The sequence below is a fragment of the Bidens hawaiensis genome, unplaced genomic scaffold (genome assembly GCF_021521415.1).
Source record: "Bidens hawaiensis isolate Kalapana, Puna unplaced genomic scaffold, B.hawaiensis_p1.1 tig00007049_1, whole genome shotgun sequence".
In the NCBI taxonomy this organism is placed as follows: domain Eukaryota; kingdom Viridiplantae; phylum Streptophyta; class Magnoliopsida; order Asterales; family Asteraceae; genus Bidens; species Bidens hawaiensis.
The window spans coordinates 544,324-564,731 of NW_027491485.1; the positions used below are offsets into that span (position 1 = coordinate 544,324).

General features: G+C 34.0%; 3 protein-coding genes and 1 long non-coding RNA gene across 4 annotated transcripts; all 4 read right to left on the reverse strand.

Moving 5' to 3' along the window:
- Positions 1-6,461: 6,461 nt before the first annotated feature.
- On the reverse strand, positions 6,462-10,845 carry LOC143634441 (RAF-like serine/threonine-protein kinase 20). The gene is made up of 9 exons (XM_077102527.1): positions 10,760-10,845; positions 8,022-9,943; positions 7,849-7,935; positions 7,613-7,765; positions 7,387-7,550; positions 7,163-7,310; positions 6,954-7,076; positions 6,783-6,870; positions 6,462-6,722 (listed from the first exon to the last, which is right to left on the reverse strand). The coding sequence occupies exons 2-9, from the start codon at positions 9,687-9,689 to the stop codon at positions 6,529-6,531; spliced, it is 2,625 nt and encodes an 874-aa protein (XP_076958642.1). The 5' UTR covers positions 9,690-9,943; positions 10,760-10,845; the 3' UTR covers positions 6,462-6,528.
- On the reverse strand, positions 10,249-15,545 carry LOC143634454 (protein ROOT HAIR DEFECTIVE 3-like). The gene is made up of 11 exons (XM_077102537.1): positions 15,507-15,545; positions 15,213-15,378; positions 15,018-15,142; positions 14,682-14,944; positions 13,671-13,767; positions 13,418-13,573; positions 13,193-13,297; positions 12,927-13,021; positions 12,746-12,842; positions 10,393-10,470; positions 10,249-10,266 (listed from the first exon to the last, which is right to left on the reverse strand). Exons 1-11 carry the CDS (start codon positions 15,543-15,545, stop codon positions 10,249-10,251), a joined length of 1,239 nt encoding a protein of 412 aa, XP_076958652.1.
- A 79-nt stretch (positions 15,546-15,624) lies between these two features.
- On the reverse strand, positions 15,625-16,724 carry LOC143634416 (uncharacterized). Its single transcript, XR_013153849.1, has 3 exons — positions 16,653-16,724; positions 16,516-16,563; positions 15,625-16,426 (listed from the first exon to the last, which is right to left on the reverse strand). It is a non-coding gene; the product is annotated as an uncharacterized LOC143634416 (long non-coding RNA).
- A 68-nt stretch (positions 16,725-16,792) lies between these two features.
- LOC143634455 (protein ROOT HAIR DEFECTIVE 3-like) lies at positions 16,793-19,111 on the reverse strand. The gene is made up of 6 exons (XM_077102538.1): positions 19,108-19,111; positions 17,769-17,933; positions 17,596-17,662; positions 17,405-17,507; positions 16,951-17,021; positions 16,793-16,871 (listed from the first exon to the last, which is right to left on the reverse strand). Exons 1-6 carry the CDS (start codon positions 19,109-19,111, stop codon positions 16,793-16,795), a joined length of 489 nt encoding a protein of 162 aa, XP_076958653.1.
- Positions 19,112-20,408: the final 1,297 nt, after the last annotated feature.

Here is a 20,408-nt window from a genome sequence, read left to right on the forward strand (position 1 = left end):
CACAAGATTACATAAATGGACACTTACACCAACTAGACCAACATCCGGGGAAACTTTTTAATTTATTCTTGATCCATAAAAAGCCCTACGTAATAGTATATAATAACTTTTCTTTACAGCTTTTGAAACCATCACCGATACCTGACTGAGCCTTCCAGAGAACATATGTCAACCACCCATAGTCCATACTGAGTTTGACGTTCCAGACCCGACTCATCCCAAAACACCATTAAAGAGGAAACCCACTATTGTGGGAATATCCCTTGAGTCAGGTTTTGAACTTGATAAGCTTAAATCTCAAGTCTTAACTATCACGCACGTGTCATTGGACCAAAATGTCAACAGAGCCGCCTCGGGCATAGAGCGATGTGGACGACTGGCCGGGGCACTTAATTATCGGGGCACAAAACTTATATATATATATATTTATGAAAAAGAAATATGTATATTTAATGTTTTGCTCTAATTATACAATGACACGCTTGGTCTAGTGGCACAGGGGCATGACTTCCAATTCAAAAGGTTGCAGGTTCTAGTCTTACTTGAGACATTTTTAAGTTTATTTTTATATACAAAGTTTTTTACACAACCTAAATCATAACCATTTAGGCCCATTTGAAAATTTAATTGTTTAAACCAAACAAAAACCCCATTTACATAAGGCCTAATTTTTTTCTTATAATATTTCGTTAATCGTTAGAGGTTACGGGCCTTTTTATTTCGGCTCGGCCGAGGCATATAAATTCTCGGAGACGGTCCTTTATGTCAACCACAGTATATAATGAGTATTAAACAATTGATACAAATGTATCTCCAATTTCAAAAAAATAAAAACTATAGTTCATTTAATATATGGAATAAAAACTATGATTTTATTCCATTTCTCCCTACAAAAATCTCAATTATATTATGGATTATGTTGTATTTTTCTCAACCTTTTTTTGTTATGAACTTATAATTAAAAGTGTGAATCAGTTGTATATAATTAGGATTGGTGATAACTAATGTCTAAAGGTCTACATCAATTAGTGAAGCTACAAAGTATACAAAGAGTTGTATGACTTGTATCAAAGGAGGCACGGTATATGGTACGTTTTTATGCGGTTCGGGTGCTCAATAAACAAAGAACATATACATGCTAGAAACGTAATTGCCAATGAAGTAGAGATTTAAGCTTTCCTGGCATGAATGGCGCGTTGAAGATGGTCCATGTGTCATGTTATATAAAGTAATTGAGTTTCTTTTATTATATGTACTAATTTCTAACTCGTTTAATAAAAATTTTGGGACCCATTCAAGCTTAGGCTATCAGGTAATACAACAGTAGAAGGCATTGATGTTATTGGATCAAGTCTCACCCGTGATAAAATAGAGGTTTCAAGTTGAGTCATGTGGTTTTCTCATCTATGGTGGATTTCCTCCTAGGTGAGTCTCAGGTACTCGAGGAATGAAGATGATCGGTTGGGCCAGTCCTGTCGGTAATCCAAATGGTCGTTAAAGAAATAGTAGAAGGCATTGATATCATATTTTTCATATAAAATCCAAAGCATCATATTACTTAAATTACATGAATTAAAATGTATATATCATTATTATTCTAGTTTTGAATACAAATATTATTATTCCTGTATTATGTCATAATGAGATGAATTATAATTGCACAAAATGACCAAACAAGTTGGGCAAATCCACCCAAGGTGCACCACAAGTAAAGTTCTTTTTCAAACCAACAACAAATTTTAAAGTTGACCAAACAATTAAAAGTCAAAACATCCCCTTCTTCGATCAATTCTTAACCAAAACTTCATACCTACCATTTCCTTTTTTTAGTACTTTGTTGGTGGAAATTGATCCATAAAATTTAGTTACTTGTAATTTTGGTTGTTGATTTTTTTTATAAGCATGCCGTCAAAGTATATGTTTTCTTTTCAAATTAAGTCATTTATATATATATATTCTTTTGAAGGCATATGTCGCAATGACAATGATGTATATCTCAAGGGCCATAACGTTTATCAAGCTTCGTTACCCATGTTCGAATCCCTCTTATAGTGGTGTCTCCTCCAAAGAGTCAGTGGGTGTTTGAGATTCCTTATTTTACCTCCTTATAACTTTTTTCATAAGTTAATAAGTTACAACTTTGTAACTTATTAACTTACCCACTTACAATAACACACAATACCAAATACCTTTTAACTTTTTCAAAAGTTAATAGGTCATAAGTTGGTTAAAATAAGCAATCCCAAACACCCCCTCAGTTATATTTCAAATTAAGTCACATATGAATCTATAAGATTTTATATGTAAGAATTAAATAATAATCAAGCTCATAATTGTTGATGCCAATTACGTGTTTATCTAATTTGCTTTTGATACACTTGGCTTTCTAGCCCCGGATATTGTGAATTTTTTGAGCATGGCATCGTGCATGACACTTTTTCGGCTCCTAAGTCCCAAAACACCGTTTTTAGTATGATTGACTTTGTTATTCAAAAAGGGGTTGCGGCGCAGGTTGTTGTTTTGCCTGTCACTCTATTGTAATCGCTTTGAGTTAATGATAAATGTATAATTTTTTTAAAAAATGTCAAATTGAAATAACAACTTTCAGATCTTTATTCATGTATGTTTGTTTGTCATTTGAATGTTAGTAAAACCAACCTAATATTACAAAATTTGACTTTCTATAAATCTATGATTTTCTTTAGAAAAATCAACTAAAAGAGTTCTGAAAATTGTAAATACAAAACATATAAAAAAAAGTAGACTATAAAAACAATTTTATGCAAATGTAGAAATAAATAAGCAAAATAAATAAGGAAAAGAACAAAGGGCGGGTAGGTTTTGCTTATGAGTTATGATTGTTGATGTATAGTCATGCTCCTAAATTGCTCTTCAAACATGTTGGCAAACCACTAAGTTTTACTCCAACTATGGGTTTTGGTGACTTCAATACATTGGTTTACCAAATCCATTTGGTCTCCAAATCATTTGATTAAGACTTGGTGTTACTTTATTCTTATCATATGATACTTAGATATTTAATTAATGATTATATATTATTGTAAAACCCCTTTTCAAATAAAACGCAACACACTAGTATGATGTTTTTCTATGTTCAAGATTTAGTTGACTAAATCCATCAATCGTATACTTTATTAATGACCCATCAAGTAAAAATATTTAGTAATTCTTTATTATTATAAAAACATATTAATGACTAAATATATTTTGGTCATTCTCTTTCTATTTATATTTAATACATTCAACTAATTAATCAAAGAGCTGTCTAAAAAACCCGTGGCTTGATGCTTGCTTGAAGCTCGCTTGAAAAAAACCAACTCGATTGCTTGGTTTGTAAAATAAAAGAGTGGAGCCAGTGGTGGTTTATAATGTTTTTTGAATTGTTAAATGGTAACTTGACATGTGTTTATTAAATTATCTTTTAAAAACCAAGCCAAATTGAACTAAGCTAGTTGGGTTAAAATCAAGTCTGGCCAAGCTCGACTCGTGAGTAACCCTTAATCAAACTACTTAGTATTTAGATATTTTGTTATTGTTTGTGAATAGCATTGACCAGGTTATTGACGATATAAAATGAATTTTTATTTGTAGAGCAAGACAAATTATAGCCATTGGTAAACTTAATAAGTTTAGATTATAGTACCTTAAAAATTCAAATGCCTACATATTTCTATCAAGATGCTAGTCAATCTCTCTAACTGACTAGTCTTATTTCGCGCTACTTAATATCCAGTTATAGGAAGCCTTTTGAATTCTTTTTTATTATCTTTCTTTTCACAACCAATTAGCTTAATCACCAATAAGGTTACCCTAATAGCACACGTAATGAACCCCGATACTTCTTGCTTTATAAAACGAGAAATGATTCGATGATTGTTTAAGCTCGAGTGAATATTTTGGTTTCTATTTGGAAAACCAACCTTAAAAAGAGAAATTCAATGCAGTTGGTCATATTGTATGAACTGTAGATTAACTTGTTTCAACATCATATTCAAAAGTTTGTGTCCATTTTGACTACCCATTAAATCTTGCCAAATTTTATTTCCCACCAAATTAAACTTTTTGAGTCATAACATCACAATTCTAGTGGTAAAAAAGCTATATGCTTTGAAAAGCATAATTCAAATGTCAACTAATCTCTTTCCCCATTCCATTAAATTGAAACAATGGTGTTTCTTGACAATTGCTTATTTCGATTTAATATTTATCGTGTTTATTAACTTTATAATATTGGAAGATAATGTTAAGTTTATCAAATAGTTAAATAAAAATATATTCTGTAACCAAATGTCTAAAATACTCTTTATGTGCGCTTGAAAAATCTACTATTATAATAAATAAAAATGTGGTTGTGCTACTTTGCATCTAATTAGACCATTTTGTGCCACTTGGCACATTAAGAGTAAAAGAAAACTATATTATTCTCATCCCACATTGCTCAAGGAAAAAATCAATAAGGAAGCCTACTATTATAAATGAAATATGTCATCAAACTTGTCGTTAGCCGGTGCATGTATTATGCAGGGTTGTTTAGTTTTAAAAAATTTAATTTTATCCAGATTGGTTTTTCCGTTTCGAAGTAGGTTTCGGGTTCGCGAATAACCGGTCAGTTTTCTATTTTTTGTTTTTTTGCCTGGTTGGTTCGGTAATACTTGGTTCAGTTTCAAAATTACCGCTTTTATCTTAAATATGTTGAATTTTGTTTGTATAAAAATCTTTGATGCACTATTTATTTATAAATGAAATAATTAGAAAAAAGATTGCAAGTCAACTAGACTCATCAATATCGAAACAGATTAAAAACGTTTGCTTTAATCTAGATATAGTATACAAAAGTTGATAATATAAAATCCCTTTGAATTTTTTTTCCTCGTTGAGTAAACCTCTTTGAAGATTATAACTTTTTTTAACAAACTTTGGCGTCGGGTCTCCAAATTTTAATTTTAATGTAATTTTCATAGAATATTTGTCTAAACATTTATTTAAAAAGGCATAAGTATCTAATACAAAAAAAATCTCTAATAATTTGATTAAATGTAACTCGAATAATTCCATTTAAACTTAAACGTGTCAAAATTAGCACTATAGAGAATAGATTATTTTAAGTTGTCAATCGAGTATATGTATTGCACATCTTTATGTTTTTTTAATAAGCTCTAAACTTCAAGCTAATGTAATGTGTATTTGTATATTGTTATTTTTTATTTAAGTTTGGATGTATTTGAATAGTATTTATTGATTTTGTGCAACTTTAGAATAAATATATTTTTTATGTGGATGTTATATTCATTTCAATAAGCATATTAGTTTCGTTGCAAAACAACTAAATGATTTTAGAATTATTATCCGGCCGCACACTTGATATATAATATATTTAACTTCTTACTTGACTCATTCTAACTCTTGCTACCATCACAATCTAACTTAAGGTTACTTAAGATAAATTGTGTTAAGTCCTAACGAGGCAAAACTGTAAAACTAAACATGGCCAAACCGTTAGCAACAGTTTCATTTTTGGTTTCGTTTAAAAATTTTAACGTTTCAATTTTAGTTATAAATAATACAAAATCATTACTAACGCCTTGGCTCATGGTTTAACCTAAAAACAAGACCGTGAACAACCCTAGGATTTGCCTTAATTTATTAGATATTAAAATCTATATTTGCAACTTTTGCATCTCTCTTTTAAGATCCAAATCTCTTGTAGGATATGCAAATGCATCAATGGGTTAAAATATTAAATAAATTGAATTTTATTTATAACAAAAATCAGAAGGAAATATTTGGACATTTATGAATTTCCAACATGTATACATATTTTTTCATATTGTTTAATATGTAATTTAATATACCGTATAATGCATATTTATATAACAATTTAACACATTTTTTGTATTTCTTATAATGTCGCCGTTTGAATAAATTTATGTATTCTAACCCGTGTTGCACACGGGTACGTAACCTAGTAGTTCCAAATAAAGAATCACGAAAACCACAATACGCATCGGTATAAAATTTAAACCAATAGTACAAATATTTATTGTTAGAGGTGCACAAAATACCCAGTTCCAGAACCAACAAGACCCATCTGAACCGGAACCGACAGGACCAACAGGAACCGGAGATACCCGGTCAAAACCCGATCCAACCCTACCCGAAACCCGGTCAAATACCCAACTATACCCGAAACCGGTTCCTACCCGACCCGATTTTGATTTTTGTTGATCCCCGGAACCAGTTTCGGTTATGAAAATACCCGCTTTGTGCACCTCTACTTATTGTGGTTCTCATAGCTCTCTACTTCGTGTTTGTATGACTAATTTTCTAGTATTTGTTGAAGTTTATTGTATTAATAAGAAGCCATTTTCATTTTAAAAATAACAAATAAATGACAAGACGCGTGTAAAAACAAGAAAAGAAAATCAAATGAATACAAGAAAAAAAAAATCAAATGAATATCATATAAAAGGATGCAGTTTAAAATGAAAAACACAATGTGATTACTAGTTACTTAGCCATGGAGCCTTTTTTGACTCCATTTGCTTGAAGGGTCTTAGACATGGTCCGCAACCGGTTCGTTATTTCAGTAAACGAAGGCCGGATGGTTGGGTCTGTGGACCAGCACTCCTCCATCAGCTTCTTCCATTCAGGTTCACACCGCTCAGGTATTATAGGCCGAAGTGTATCCTTCACTATCCCTCCTGTTATCATTGCAAGAATTACTTTTCTAGAAAGCACCTAAAGTAATAATGTAAAATTACCTATGATTGCCCCACAATGCATATTTGCATAAGGCTCTTCACCAGTTAGAATCTCCCACATAGTAATGCCAAAAGAAAACACATCAACCTGCCCATATGAAAAAATAGTGATTAATTAGTAAAATTGTTTAAAAAATTAATATTTGTTATGTTAATATGTTGTAAATTAACCTTTTCAGACACGTGAGTAGTGCTGCCGTTTAATAATTCAGGTGCCATCCATGGTAAAGTACCTCTGACACCACCTGAAATAAGAGTATTCCTTTTGATCCTTGACAATCCAAAGTCACCAACCTGCATACGTGTCGATTTGAGTTAGATTTTTTTGAGTTATAACTTTTCTAGTAATATAATACCATGAGTATGCTAGTTTTAATTACCTTGCATACAGGTCGTTGTGGATCTCGCATATTAACCAACAGGTTGTCACATTTTAGATCAAAATGAACAATATTTTTGGAATGCAAATATTCCATTCCAAAAGCTGCATCCATGGCTATTAGAAGCTTTCTACGTCGATCAAGTGACCTGCATATGACATCCAAATTAGCCAATTAAGGAAACAAACGCGCATAATATTTCATCATAGTGAATTCAAAATTACCTGTCTTTTTTTATTAAGACGCTTCTAAGTGATCCATTTGCCATAAATTCAGTAATGGTAGCTAAAGTTCCACCAGCTGCATCAGGTACAACTCCATAAAATGCTACCACATTTGGATGATGAAGATTTGAAAGAATTCGTGCTTCTCTCCAGAAGTCATTAGTCTGCAAAAAATATAAGTCAACCAATGATGTCACTAAGTCAAATGGTTAAAGTTGTGACCTACCAGCCGTTCTTCCTCGGATGATCTGCCAGCAAAGCAGCTTTTCTTGATTCTTTTGATGGCAACATCTGACCCGCTCCATCTGCCATGATAAACAGTTCCATATGTACCAGAACCCAACTCTCTTAGTTCTTCAAGTTCAGCATTTTTTATTATCTGCATATGATGTCCATTTATATTTTTCAGTTATGACTACTAGCTAGTCGATAATTATGCAATTATTAAGGACAGAGACATACCTGGAGTCCATACATATCAGCTTCCATTTCAGCTATTAACGCATTACTGAACAGGCCATCTTTACAGCCATTATCTGTTGCAGCCTCCTGCATAATATATGGAAATACCTCAATTACAAAATGGTTTTTCTAGTTTATACATTAATCTTAATATCTCATAGAAAAGTGCATACCTCAACATTGGAATCTGAGAAAGTGCTCTCAGCTTTGGTTGCATTTGAGGTTTGAGCTTCAGTGCTGACTGCATCCAACACATGTGAACAATCTGCAGAATCAGTCACATCTCCCAAAAGATCAGCCAACTCAAGATGGTTTTCTTTTTTATCCTTAATAGATGGGACTTCCTTCTGCATATTACTATAATACCCTTCATGACCCATGTTACCAACTTCCTGTTTAGGGTAATTGAAGAAATCTTCATCCATCAGTGAAATTTCTCTCATCAAACCAGCACCTGTTGGATTCTGCATCAAAGAACCAAAACACAATGGTGACTCTAGCCCTGAGTTAACAGAACCTATTAGCATAGGCTCCTGGCTATTTGTTACCATCTGATGTGAACTTGGCAGTTGAACAGCAGATTCAAGAGACATGCTATCAGATAAGCCAGATAGTAGATCAGGCAGTAAATTTTCAGGATTACGGCCCCGTGGCGTGTTGTTCCCCTGCTCATAATTGACCTTAAGTGCTCTATTGATGTCACCATTGGTAGTTGCAGATGAGTTATTGTCTGAAAAAGAAAAAGCTGGTATGTTTTCCTTTGAAACTTTCTGCACACCAACATTCTTCCTTAGGTCTTGTTTTTCTGTTTGCAGCTTCTCATCTATGCAATTTGCATCATCATGTACTCTCTTCAACTGGTCTGTATGACTGTACAAAACAGGCTGTTTCACACTCGGTATCTCAATAACAACTTGTGGATTGACATTCTCATTTTGCTCAACAGTGACAGACTGCTCTTGCAAAATAACAGATTCCACCTGAGCTGGCATCTGTGGTGATACAAAGCTCATAGTAGATGGTAAAGTGTTTCCATCTTCATGTGTCAAACAATGTGAATCATTGTTTCTTGTTAGGTTGTGATCAACTATTCCGTTAACCGCAACGAAATACTGAAAATCTGGATTCTGCTGCTGATTTGGATTGGCTTCAATTGCACATGTAATTTCAGATTCACTTAAAGGAATCAAGAATATTCTGAGTCGCGTGGACCCGTCAAGATCTCCAAGCCCACTGTACTCCTCTATCATATTTTGAAGATCCTCATTAGAAGAAACTGATATAAGAGCATCAAGATCCTCTCCTGGAAGCTGGTACTTGATTGTATAAGGCTGGTTGCAATATTCAGTAGTTCTCTTTACAAGTTCTTCCCATGAAATATTCTTCTGTATTGAAACAATACGCGTCTCACCTCCTACATATCTCAGTTTTCCATCACTCGGCCGAGGCAGAATTTTACCACCAGAACTACAAATAAACTTAATCTTCCCTCTTTGAGAATCATCCGAAACACCTGATCCTAACACAGCATTCGACCTACAACGAGATCCTCTTTCAGCAACGTTTTCAGCCATATCAGAATCCACTCTCTCCAACCCAAGTATAACCCTAAGTTCCTCATAACCAATATGATGGTTTCCATTTCTCAGGACCTTATTACGCTCATTACAAACTTGACTCCCTTTACTACGATCCTGAAGAAACTCCATGGAGAACTCTTCACCCGTTCTTACAGATATGTTGTTCAACGGACTCTTTCCAACCAACGCACCGTCTTTCAAAACAGAATGCGGTTCTTGCTTGATCCATTGACCAGACAAGCAAGGAACCTCAGTGGCCATGGCAGCAGCAGCAGCAGCAGCAGCTGTATTCTATAAACTAAAATCACTCACAGTTTCACCGGAATCATGCATTTACACAGTTTTACTAAAACCGCACCACCACCACCAAACTTATTCTATATGAAACTAATACAAACCTCTTCAACAACTTACCTACAACAACTACCGCATCATACCACCAACCACTTCTACCAATCCTTTACACAATTCTCTGTAGTACCTTTCTTTTCCCCAAATTATGTTGCCCTAGCTCTCTGTACAGGCAAAACAAGGATGATCTAATTAATTAAACAGCTACTGACAGTTGCAAAATTCATGACACTGCATGAAAATCAGACGAATAAGCTCAAGCAATTCAGGTAAAACCAATCGGATGATCACTCACAGTTCCACCGGAATTGCAAGTTTACACAATTTTACAAAAACTGCAGCACCACCACCAAGCTTATACCATACGCAGCTAATACTAACTTCTTCACAAACTTAACCTAACTAATTAGCAAACAACAATGACTAGTTGACTACCGACCGCACATCCGCACCATACTAGTAACAACTTCTACCAATCCAATTTTCTCTGTACATTTAAAACAAGTATAATCTAATTAAATAAACATCTAAATCGAGCTTACGATATGAAATCGGCTAATCAGTAACATCTAATTTTGAGAAAAACATCTAAACATCTAATTATTTAACTAACAGAGTAACAATAACGATCAATGACAACACGATGAAGAGTACTAGCAACTACTTCTACCAATCGTTTAGAGAATTTTCTCTGTACATTTAACACAAGTATCTAAATCTAATTAAACAGCTAAATCGAGCTTCCGGCACGAAATCAGCTAATCAATAACGTCTAATTATGAACAAAACGCCTAATTATCTAACTAACAGTAACTATAAACGACAACAGGCTGAAAACTAAGCACATGCATTTCGTAATCATCGATTATTATATATTTATATTATATCGTAGCGATTCATAACTTAAGGTGAAATCAAAACATTTAGAACATAAATCAACGCGTAATTAAGCAATCGGAGTATTGAAATTAGAGAATTGCCTGTGAATTGCTTAAAGTGCACTTGAGAGATTGACTGAGAAAAAGGTGGAATGGAATTGAGATGTGTGATTGAATAAAGGTATTTATTATTATTGTGTAGGGAGGATATAACTGTAAGTATTTGAATTGCAAATTGGCGAATTTGTAGGCAAGTGGACGTCATCAACGCTTAACTAAACCCTTCTCTTTTGACAGATCATGGGTTCACTTTTTTAAAAATTTTATTCTAGAAATATATATTAATTTTTTAATTCATGTCATGAATATTATATAAGAAATTCATATTTATTCTTCTTCTTCTAGATTCATAAGATTAGTTATTTAGTTTACCATATTAAAACAACATAATTTAGTGTAATATATCATCATATAAATAAACAACTTAAAAAGAGAAACTAATGTTACTTTAAGTTATGATATAAATGTTAAGATATAAAACCGACCAAAGATATAACGAATTAAATGGATGATGCATGTGATGGCCGTTTTTTTTTAGTATTGGAGATTTCAGATTACATGTGTATACGTCATGGTTTGAAACTTTGTAATACTTTTGACGTCAACGCGTTTTAGTGTGTGAAACACATGACAGAGTTAATGATAGAAGATACAGTTGTCCAACACTTTGATTCTAAGGGTCAAAGCCGTTACAAACTTTTAGAATAATACTGTCTCAACATGTGATTTATGATTCGTAAATATGAAATTTAAAATTTGTATATAGCATTGAAATCATCCTTGTAACTTTTTTTTTAAAGTAATAATTAGCAATTGATCCATAAAAGAAGTTAAATTAAGATGATAACTATGAACTTCTAATAAGATTTAATTGTGTGTTATTATAAAACTTTATTCTTTATTAAAATATATTCATATAAAAACAGTAATTTATGATTTCATCCATCTAGTACTATTTTTTGTTTCTAACATAAAGGGTTTTACTTTTTAGCCTGATTCGATATTAGTCAAGATGATGAACGAAACAGTCCATCTATTTTAACTTTTGTGGGCCAGCCCATCAAACCAAACACACAAACATTCACACGAAACCCAACCGGTCAACATTGATTCGGTTTGACTTTTAATCATTTTAAATCATTTATTGTTCATAAATAAGATTAGATTATTTTAATAAAGGAACACCTAGACTAAAGATTATTTTTGTAAGCAAATGTTTTTTCAAGTATAACAAAGGTGTCACACCTTATTAAATATAATAAAACAAATATTTGTACAACATAATACGAATATGAGGTTGATCTCACAACAAAATACCGTAACTAAGAAGGTACAATCACATGCCCATACCTTCTAAGTAATAGTCATGGTTATCGTAGTAAAATCACCACACAAAAAAAGTTCTAAAAATAACGTTCATTGGACATATTAGAATATTACTAAAAACCTGGCACAAACCACAGTTGTAAAAACAACTATAGTTGTATGTATGTATCTAGAAGTTCATTTACCCAATGAACTGACTCATTTTTTCTTGTTAGTTTCTTCGGTTTCCCAACTCCGCCAGTTTTCTGAGAATGTTCATGACGGCGGGAAGAAGCCGGGTGGTTAAAGAAAGAAGCCCTGAAAGCTGGAGGCACAGTTCATAAAAGAAAAACAAGCAGTTAGAGACAACGTTAAGTTTTGTTTATCAGAGGTGGTATCTTGGGCGGGTGAAAGGTCAAACAGGTAATTTTGCGTATGGGTCGCGCCATATTGACTCGAAATACATTTTGTTGAACTTTTTACAGATAATTATTGTGACAAATATGATAACTAGACAAAATATATTACCTTAGTAGTAATTTGACTATTTTCATAGAATAATTTAGAAGGTTTTATGCATCGGACCCGTTTCCTTTTGAGCCATATTTTTTTTATTTTACTTGTCTGACCCATCAAAGAGACAAATAATCAAATTTGACTCATTATTAAGTAAACGGGACCCGCAAAATGAAAATAACAGTTAAGACAGTTATTAACACACACCATGCCATTTTGGAATTCAGAAGCTATGCCTGTTTGAACCCATAAGGCTTTCACAAGCAGAAAACCGACAAACAGAACGAGCACATACAACGGATTCCTGAAAAGTAGAGAAAAAAATGACTAGGATTTAGTAATAATGATTGAGAATATGAAGGCGGAGACACGATTAAATAAAACAAACCTTAAGAGAGTCATAAATTCGTCGAATCCAAGCACAAACAAGGCAAGTATAGCCCATGGAGGTGGCAGCCAACTGCTGTTTTGCTTATTAGCTTTCTGATAAACATTGAAAATAGAAGAGAAAAAACATATAAGGTGAAATAAACACAGAAATAAAGCATTATAAATAATCTTATAGCTATATAATGTGTATCATATATTATCAAATATATGTAAATTCCTAGTAACAAAGTAACCCTGTGACTGCTAAAATAATTAAAATGGCACCTGAGCAGTTATGGCTTGAGTAACAGCATATTCTGTCTCTTTCTGAAACTGGTTCCACAAAGTCTTGCATTGGACAGGAGTTATCAATATCTTTAAGTCTGGAATCTGTGAGTAAACAAAATAAACGCCGACATTTTTAATAAAAGGATCACTTAAATAGAGACAAACACTTACATTAGTAATAGATGAACAAATATTGTAATAAGTTATTAAGTTCCATGATACCTTGTCCCATTTGCTTGTGGCCAAAGGGTTTTGCAAATTGGAGTTCTTATCCGGGGCGTTGGTGGGGTCCGCTAACGCTTGGACTAGTGTAGTCTCAATTCTATCACCATAATCCTCCAAACGAATAGCAGCCAACACGGCGAGCAACTTCAAAGCCTAAAAGATGTTTATGCATGATAAAATAAGACTTGTTTTTTAAGAAGTTCTATTTTTAAGTTTTTAACCATGCATTATATAATCCAATGATTCTTACAGCAGTGCGAGCAGTTTTATTAATTGCACGAATATCTTCCTTTCCGGTCCAGGTTCGTGGCATTAAATCATTATCATGGTTGAAAATGGTGGTAAACCTGTGTGTTCAGTTTATTAGAATATGAGAAAGTACACAGGTTAAACTACTTGGATTAGAGGTGGCAAAATGGTCGGGTCTGAAGTACAATGAGTCAAAACTAAGGGTGTAACGAGCCAAGCAGCTCGTGAGCTACTAGAGACTGGCTCGCTAAAAGCTTGAAAAACATAAAAGTAAGCGTGTTTATTATATGACACCAAGCCCAAGCTTCACTTATCAAGCTCAAGTAGGCTCGTGGGGCTAAACAAGCCTATTATTTTAAAATTCTATTAAATTTAGTTAACACATTAAATAAAAATTTACATAATGATATTTCATTTTGTGTAATATTATGATAAAAATAACTAAATAATATATACTATGTTATAAATAAATTTTTAATTAAAAATATAAATATAAAAATAATTATAAATTTATATAAACTAACTAATAGATGATAAACAAGTTGAGCTGGAGCCGAACTCGAGCTTAAAAACTGCTCACGAGCCAGGCTCGAGCTTTAGAAATAGTGTTCGAAATGATCCAAGCTAGAGCTCTTGTAAGTTAAACAAGCCGAGATCGAGCTTAAACGAGCTCAGGTTCAGCTCGTCCCGTTTACACCCCAAGTCAAAACATATAATTATGTAATGCGGGTCAAAATTAGTCTGGTCGGGTTGGGCCACCCCACAAACACTTTTTCATGCATATATATCTAAAATGTAAAGAGTTAAATATGATTATCATAACTAAGTCTTTGTGCATTTAAATATTCAATCATGACTTTCAACCCGTTTGACTTATTTTCATTTTAATTTAGCTTAAGCCATTTAACGTATTAGCAATAAAACATGACCCAAATCGACCCATTTACAGGTATACGAGTCATACTTGCCACCTCTAGTTTGGATTAATGAAACGATATTACAAGCACAATACCTCTCCTTCATGCTATGTATAACTTTACCAGCTTCTTCTTTAGCCTTCCCTTCAACCACATCTATTGCATAACACTCCAATGTTGATAGTAGATTTTGCTTTGCATCTTCATCCATTTCAAAACCAGCAAGTGCTTTACTGAACTTAGACAGAGAGGTTTTGGTCTCACTTTTTAGAAGCTTCCGGATTGCGGGCCAAGTATCGGCAGCAGCCCCTTCTAGAAGAGCTTCCACGGGCCCGTGTAATGCATTCTTTAAGTTTGACTGCACAATAATCATTAGCATTAATTAGGATCCAAGGTTAAACAAGCAATAAGATTAATCAGCTATTAATTACCTCGTATAATGCAATAAGATCAGACAGTTTGGCATTGCGGACATCAACAATATGTGACTCGATATCCTGAGAGACTTTAACCCTTACTTTGGTTGTGTCCCAGTCAGCTTGCTTGATAATGGCACCTTTAGATTCATTCATATGTATTAGTACAACAATATGGCATCATAATACTATGAAGGGTTGAATATATACCTTTGCATTGTTCATCAAATGATTTCATTGCTGATATTGTGCAATCATGGGAAGCTTGTTGAAACCCTTGTCCTTTACTCAACGCGTCTTCAAACACTTTTGTGAATTTTTCAAGTGTTTCGGACCTCATGAGTTGCAATGTTGATTGATAGGCTGGTTCAACAAGCTAAAAGAAACACAAGATAACAAAAAAATTAGTTATAAACTTATAACATATCATAATATTTAATAAACATTTGTTGCAGTAGAAAAACATTACTAGCATCAATTTTTCTGTCAGTTGTTTCCGCTTACAATTCCTAACTCCTTCCTCAAAAAACGCAGCCTCGTCATCATAACTGAATTGTTTTTCGGATTAGAATAAATTAAAAAAAAAAAATTCATAAGACATGCCTTAACGATGTAGATATGTGCATACCCTGCAAAGCAAGTGTCAAGCAGCACACTTATCTTGTTTCCAAACTCAGGCACAAGTTGAGACTGTACGACTTCCTCTATTTCACACCAATCCTGCAATAAACAGTTAAGTTTTGACTTACAATATCTAGAAAAATAATATTATCAAAAGTTAAAACTAACTGGATATGAAAAAATTGAACCTTGTTTTTAGAAAAGGCGGCGTATTTCTCATTAGCAATCTCTTCGCATCGTACGGTTGCCACCATAACCTGCAGTAACATGTAACAAAAATGAAATGTAACACTTTGGAATGCATATATAATATAAACTTTGAAACATATTATACCTTGTGAGCAGGCAGATCAAGATCCCTATTTTCCTTGATAACTTTCCAGATTTGTTCAGCACTGAAACAAAATCCTGAAGCGGGAACAACTCCCTGTCTGTCACCCGCAAGCCCTCCGGGTGCAATAGATTGTTGGAATCGCTGCCTGAGGTTGGCCACCTTTTACAAAAAAATAATAAAAAATTAAGAAAAACGCGTGCCACGATAATTAGTTAAACGTGTATGGACAATACTTTCTTCACTTTACCTGCTCTTTGAATTGATCTTCCTTCTCTTCATAACTAGAAAGAGCAACGACTTCGATCTACTTATCCGATTGGCAAGAAAAAAAATCATATGAATCATTAAACTGTCTTATGACATTGATCTCAAGAGACGATAATGAATGACATCGTCCGTATCTTACATTAAAAAATGCACTTAGTGGTGTTTCCTTGTGCGCGTCTGGTTTAGGAACAGAATCCCATATCTAGGGGCAAACAAACATATTTAAAATCAATCTTAGGACTTGCATCAGTTAATTATATAATAATTTTGTATGAGTTAACAGAACTTTACCTTCTGGATATCTTCCCTCAAGACAGGCTCTAAATTTTCCAAAGGCGTCTTTACAGAAACAACGAGAAAAAAGATCAAAATAATATTAGCTTCGCCTGATCGAATATGATACATGATATACTAGTAAATCTACTTACTCTTGTTTTGTCACGTATGACAAAAATCATAGTTGTTTTGCGTGGACTAAATAGTCGTGTCATGACCTGAAAATGGCGAATCATAACTTAACATTTGGGAAATTTACAATCAATATGGAAATAGTTTTTTAAAGAAGGATCTACACATGATATACCTGGAATACAGTTTTTAGTAGAGGTTTGTTTGCAGCATGCTCACGACCGATATCGTGACACCACCTAATAGTACAAAATTTCACATGTGAATGAAACACAAGTTTACAAAACTTTTGAAATAATATAAAACTGCTAGCTTTACATGTTGATAAGCACTATGTCTGAAACTGCAAGAGCGAAAAGTGCACTTTGTTTCTCAAACGCTGTATCATCCTAAACAAAAAAAAAATGCAAAAGTGAGCTATGGGTCATAGGGGTGGCAATCGCGTAAGGTTTCCTGGTTGACATAATAAATTAATATTTTTAATTTTCTATTTTAGCTTTAAATGGGCCCACGAATGCAACCCGTTTAATTAAACAGGCTAAACAAGTTAACCCAAACACGAAATGTTTATTTAACAGGTTAGACATGACAACCCAAAACATGATTATTTTTGTGTCAGGTTGTTGTTGTGTAATGTATGCGAGTCAAACTTGCAATTGGATGCAATAATTCTCCAAGTACTATATATATACATGAGTTTATAGAAAATAATTGATGAAGTAAACTAAATGCATAATATTCAACTGATGACAAAGAAGTGTCAGTATGCAACCTCTCCTCTTTCTCTCCCATCAGTACCCTCGAGATCCATCACAACAGTGCAAGGTTCAATACCCGTGCATCGTGCCATCCAAATACCTTTGGTGGTCTGAGACCTGATACGATACGCGTGCAATGCAGTTAGATTCTTTACCAAACATTATATAAATAACGAACTAATAAGTGCATGGAACAAGTGCATGCCTTCCCTTAAAAGCATCCATTTCCTTAAAGTTTGTATAGAACAAATGGTTTAAAAGTGTACTCTTCCCTGTTCAAAACAATAAGTGTCACTAAAAGCATTTACTAAAACTAAATAAAAAAACCATACTTCGATGCAAACTATTTCAAAAATCCGTCGTGTTTGAAACACGTACCGCTACTTTGTGGGCCCATGATGGAAACAATGGCATAGGAAAGTCCGCATTCGGAAAGTTTGACTTCCTTCATAAATTTCTCGAGTCCAGCTACATTAATAGTACCATCTCCATCTATGAGGTGGGTAGAGCAACAGTCCGCACAATTGTCGTCATTACATTTGGCTGAAAACAAAGCATGTTCATTAATCATCATAGTCCATAATTTGTAAAACAATTGCCAATGAGATTTTGTCCAAAATTTGTAATGATTTGCTTGAAATTTGCACAAAAATAATAATAATTTAAATTGTGGCAAATTTGAGGCATCAAATGTATTGATCAAATAAAATTGCATGCATGCTAAGGTAAGGTAGAGAAATACATCAAAAAGTAACATCAAAATGGTTGTTTATGAAACCTAGCTAGGCAGATTGATGTGATTATTATTATTATTATTATTATTATTTTTTACGTTATTAATATTACAGGGGGAATCATAATAAAAAAAGATGGCATTACCCATTGTAAAGGTATTGAATCAGATGATGATGGAATGATAATATATCATGGATTTTGTAGAAACTGGCATTCGAAGATGGAAAAATGATCCTTAATACGGCAATAGGATCATTGATGATGTGTTCTTGGACGAGGTATTGATCATGAAAGGGAAAAGTTTATAAACATCTCAAACCATTTGGGTGAGATGCATTTTGTTAAATGTTGTATGTGGTTTTTCGGCTTGCTTACAATTTTTATTGAATAAAAATTTACTTTCATGTTTGTGTAATCATCAATACCTATAAATAAGTTAGGATAATTGGTTATAAATACTCTTAATTATGACTTGTTGGCAAATAACAGTTCCAACTTAATATTTGACTGGTGGTGGTACCAACTTAAGGTGTATTTATTTCTAACGGTCTGTGACTAACGAAATATTAACTCCGTTAGCTTGATGCTTACGTGGCACGCATAGTTGTCAAAAATTTCTTATGTGACAGCTTACGTGGAATTTATCTCTCTCCCACTATTTCTTCTTCAAATCACTCACCACCATCACCTACCACCAATCTACCACCACCATCACTAACACCATATGACGGTTGTCACCACCAACCCCCTAGCACCGCCACTACAACTATTGGTTCCATAATTTCGAAAAATTGAAGCCCTAAAATTGAGGCCTAACTGAAATTTGCAATGGTGGTGGTGACGGTTCAATTTGTTGATTAAGATTAGCAATCATAGCCACGTTCAACCTCTACACCTCTGTAAACACCATCAATGAAATTAAATTAATACCCCCCCCCCCTCTACAATATTCCTTTCTATCCCTTCAATCATAAGTTGTTACCCATTTTCGAACACCCTTTTGCCCACAGTTATGGAGCTTGTTCAAGAATCTCCTTCTCTTTCATACTGTCTAATCGCCCAGTTGTTTTTGCTTGCATCAGGTTTTGACACGATGGGAACTCAATGGTGTCGTTTAGGGTATAAAAAAAAGATTGAGAAATAATGGGCCGTTTGTGATGATCTAATTAAAGGTGGTGACGAGGTTGATTTCGGTTGTGTTGGAAGTGCATTAGGAACTGAGGTTGTGGTTGAAAACGCCAAAATAGTTGGTGCACCCCAGGTGTTCGACGAAAGTCCTGAGAGAACTAAAGTTAATAATTGTAACATCACATAAAATTCGGGCCAAAAATGTCAACTTTCCAAAGTCTAGGGACTGAAATTACCAAAATCCAAACTGGAGGGTTAAAAATGAAAAATCTGATTTCCTGACAAATCGCGCTACGCGATGAGTCAGAAGAGAACCCCATCGCGTATCGCGATAGGGCATCTGAAAATTTGTGACACGTGTGCCACGTGGCACACGGTGGCACCTGTTGTCACCACGTGGCAACACGTCCGCCACGTGGCGCCGCGTCATCTGACCTATATCGCGGTACGCGATAGGTCAGCCCAGGGACCCATCGCGTCGTACCGCGATGGGGTTCCAAAAATCGCCTATAAATAGCGACCATGGGCATTTCAAATCTGCACACCAAATCAGCTCTAACCTCTCACTACTCTCTCTAGCCTTACCTCGATAAGCGTGCCATAATACCTCGATAAGCGTGCCCCGATCCCTTGTTTGTGTGTAACGTTTCCTCGAACTGCATGCCACCCTCCACCCACATTTAACCAAGAATGGCGTTTGTTCTAGAAGTACGTGCCCACGAGTATTGAAGATTTGGCGTATCTCGATTAGCGTGTCGAGCAAAGTAAAGCAGCGTTGGAAGGCTGCTCGAGTCTCTAGAGTTTCTTTACGCCACTTAAGGTTAGGCGTAATATCGAATTCAATATAATCTAATATTATATTCAAGGCTTAAACCTTAAGTCGAGGATATACTCGATACCTCGATAAAAGAAAAAAAAAAGAAAACATAACAAAGAAACGAATGAAAATATGATTATTGAATAATTGTTGAATACGTATATATGTGTGTAAATATATATGTATATATTCTTTGTTATGAAATTATTATTTATTGAATAAGAGTATTCTTAAATAATAAAAGAAAAAGATTACGTTTCTTGGAAGAGAAGAAACGTCGGGTTTTCATATAAACTAAAGGTTTAAAAATTACTTTTAAACTAAAGGTTTTTAAGTAA

Bases quoted from the DNA above. Each gene is read 5' to 3' on its own strand.
- LOC143634441 (XM_077102527.1), bottom strand. From the start codon at position 9,689: ATGGCCACTGAGGTTCCTTGCTTGTCTGGTCAATGGATCAAGCAAGAA. The intron at 7,077-7,162 runs GTAATTAAAACT...ACACGTATGCAG, and splicing joins CACAACGACCTGTATGCAAG to GTTGGTGACTTTGGATTGTC. The intron at 6,723-6,782 runs GTAATTTTACAT...CAATGATAACAG, and splicing joins GCATTGTGGGGCAATCATAG to GAGGGATAGTGAAGGATACA.
- LOC143634454 (XM_077102537.1), bottom strand. From the start codon at position 15,545: ATGACGAGGCTGCGTTTTTTGAGGAAGGAGTTAGGAATT. The intron at 15,143-15,212 runs GTATATATTCAA...ATGAATCTAAAG, and splicing joins ATTTGATGAACAATGCAAAG to GTGCCATTATCAAGCAAGCT. The intron at 10,471-12,745 runs GTGTGTGTTAAT...TTAAATGTACAG, and splicing joins CTGAATTCCAAAATGGCATG to AGAAAATTCTCTAAACGATT.
- LOC143634455 (XM_077102538.1), bottom strand. The intron at 17,663-17,768 runs GTACGTGTTTCA...TGTTTTGAACAG, and splicing joins CATGGGCCCACAAAGTAGCG to GGAAGAGTACACTTTTAAAC. The intron at 17,022-17,404 runs GTTGCATACTGA...TTTTTTGTTTAG, and splicing joins ATGGGAGAGAAAGAGGAGAG to GATGATACAGCGTTTGAGAA.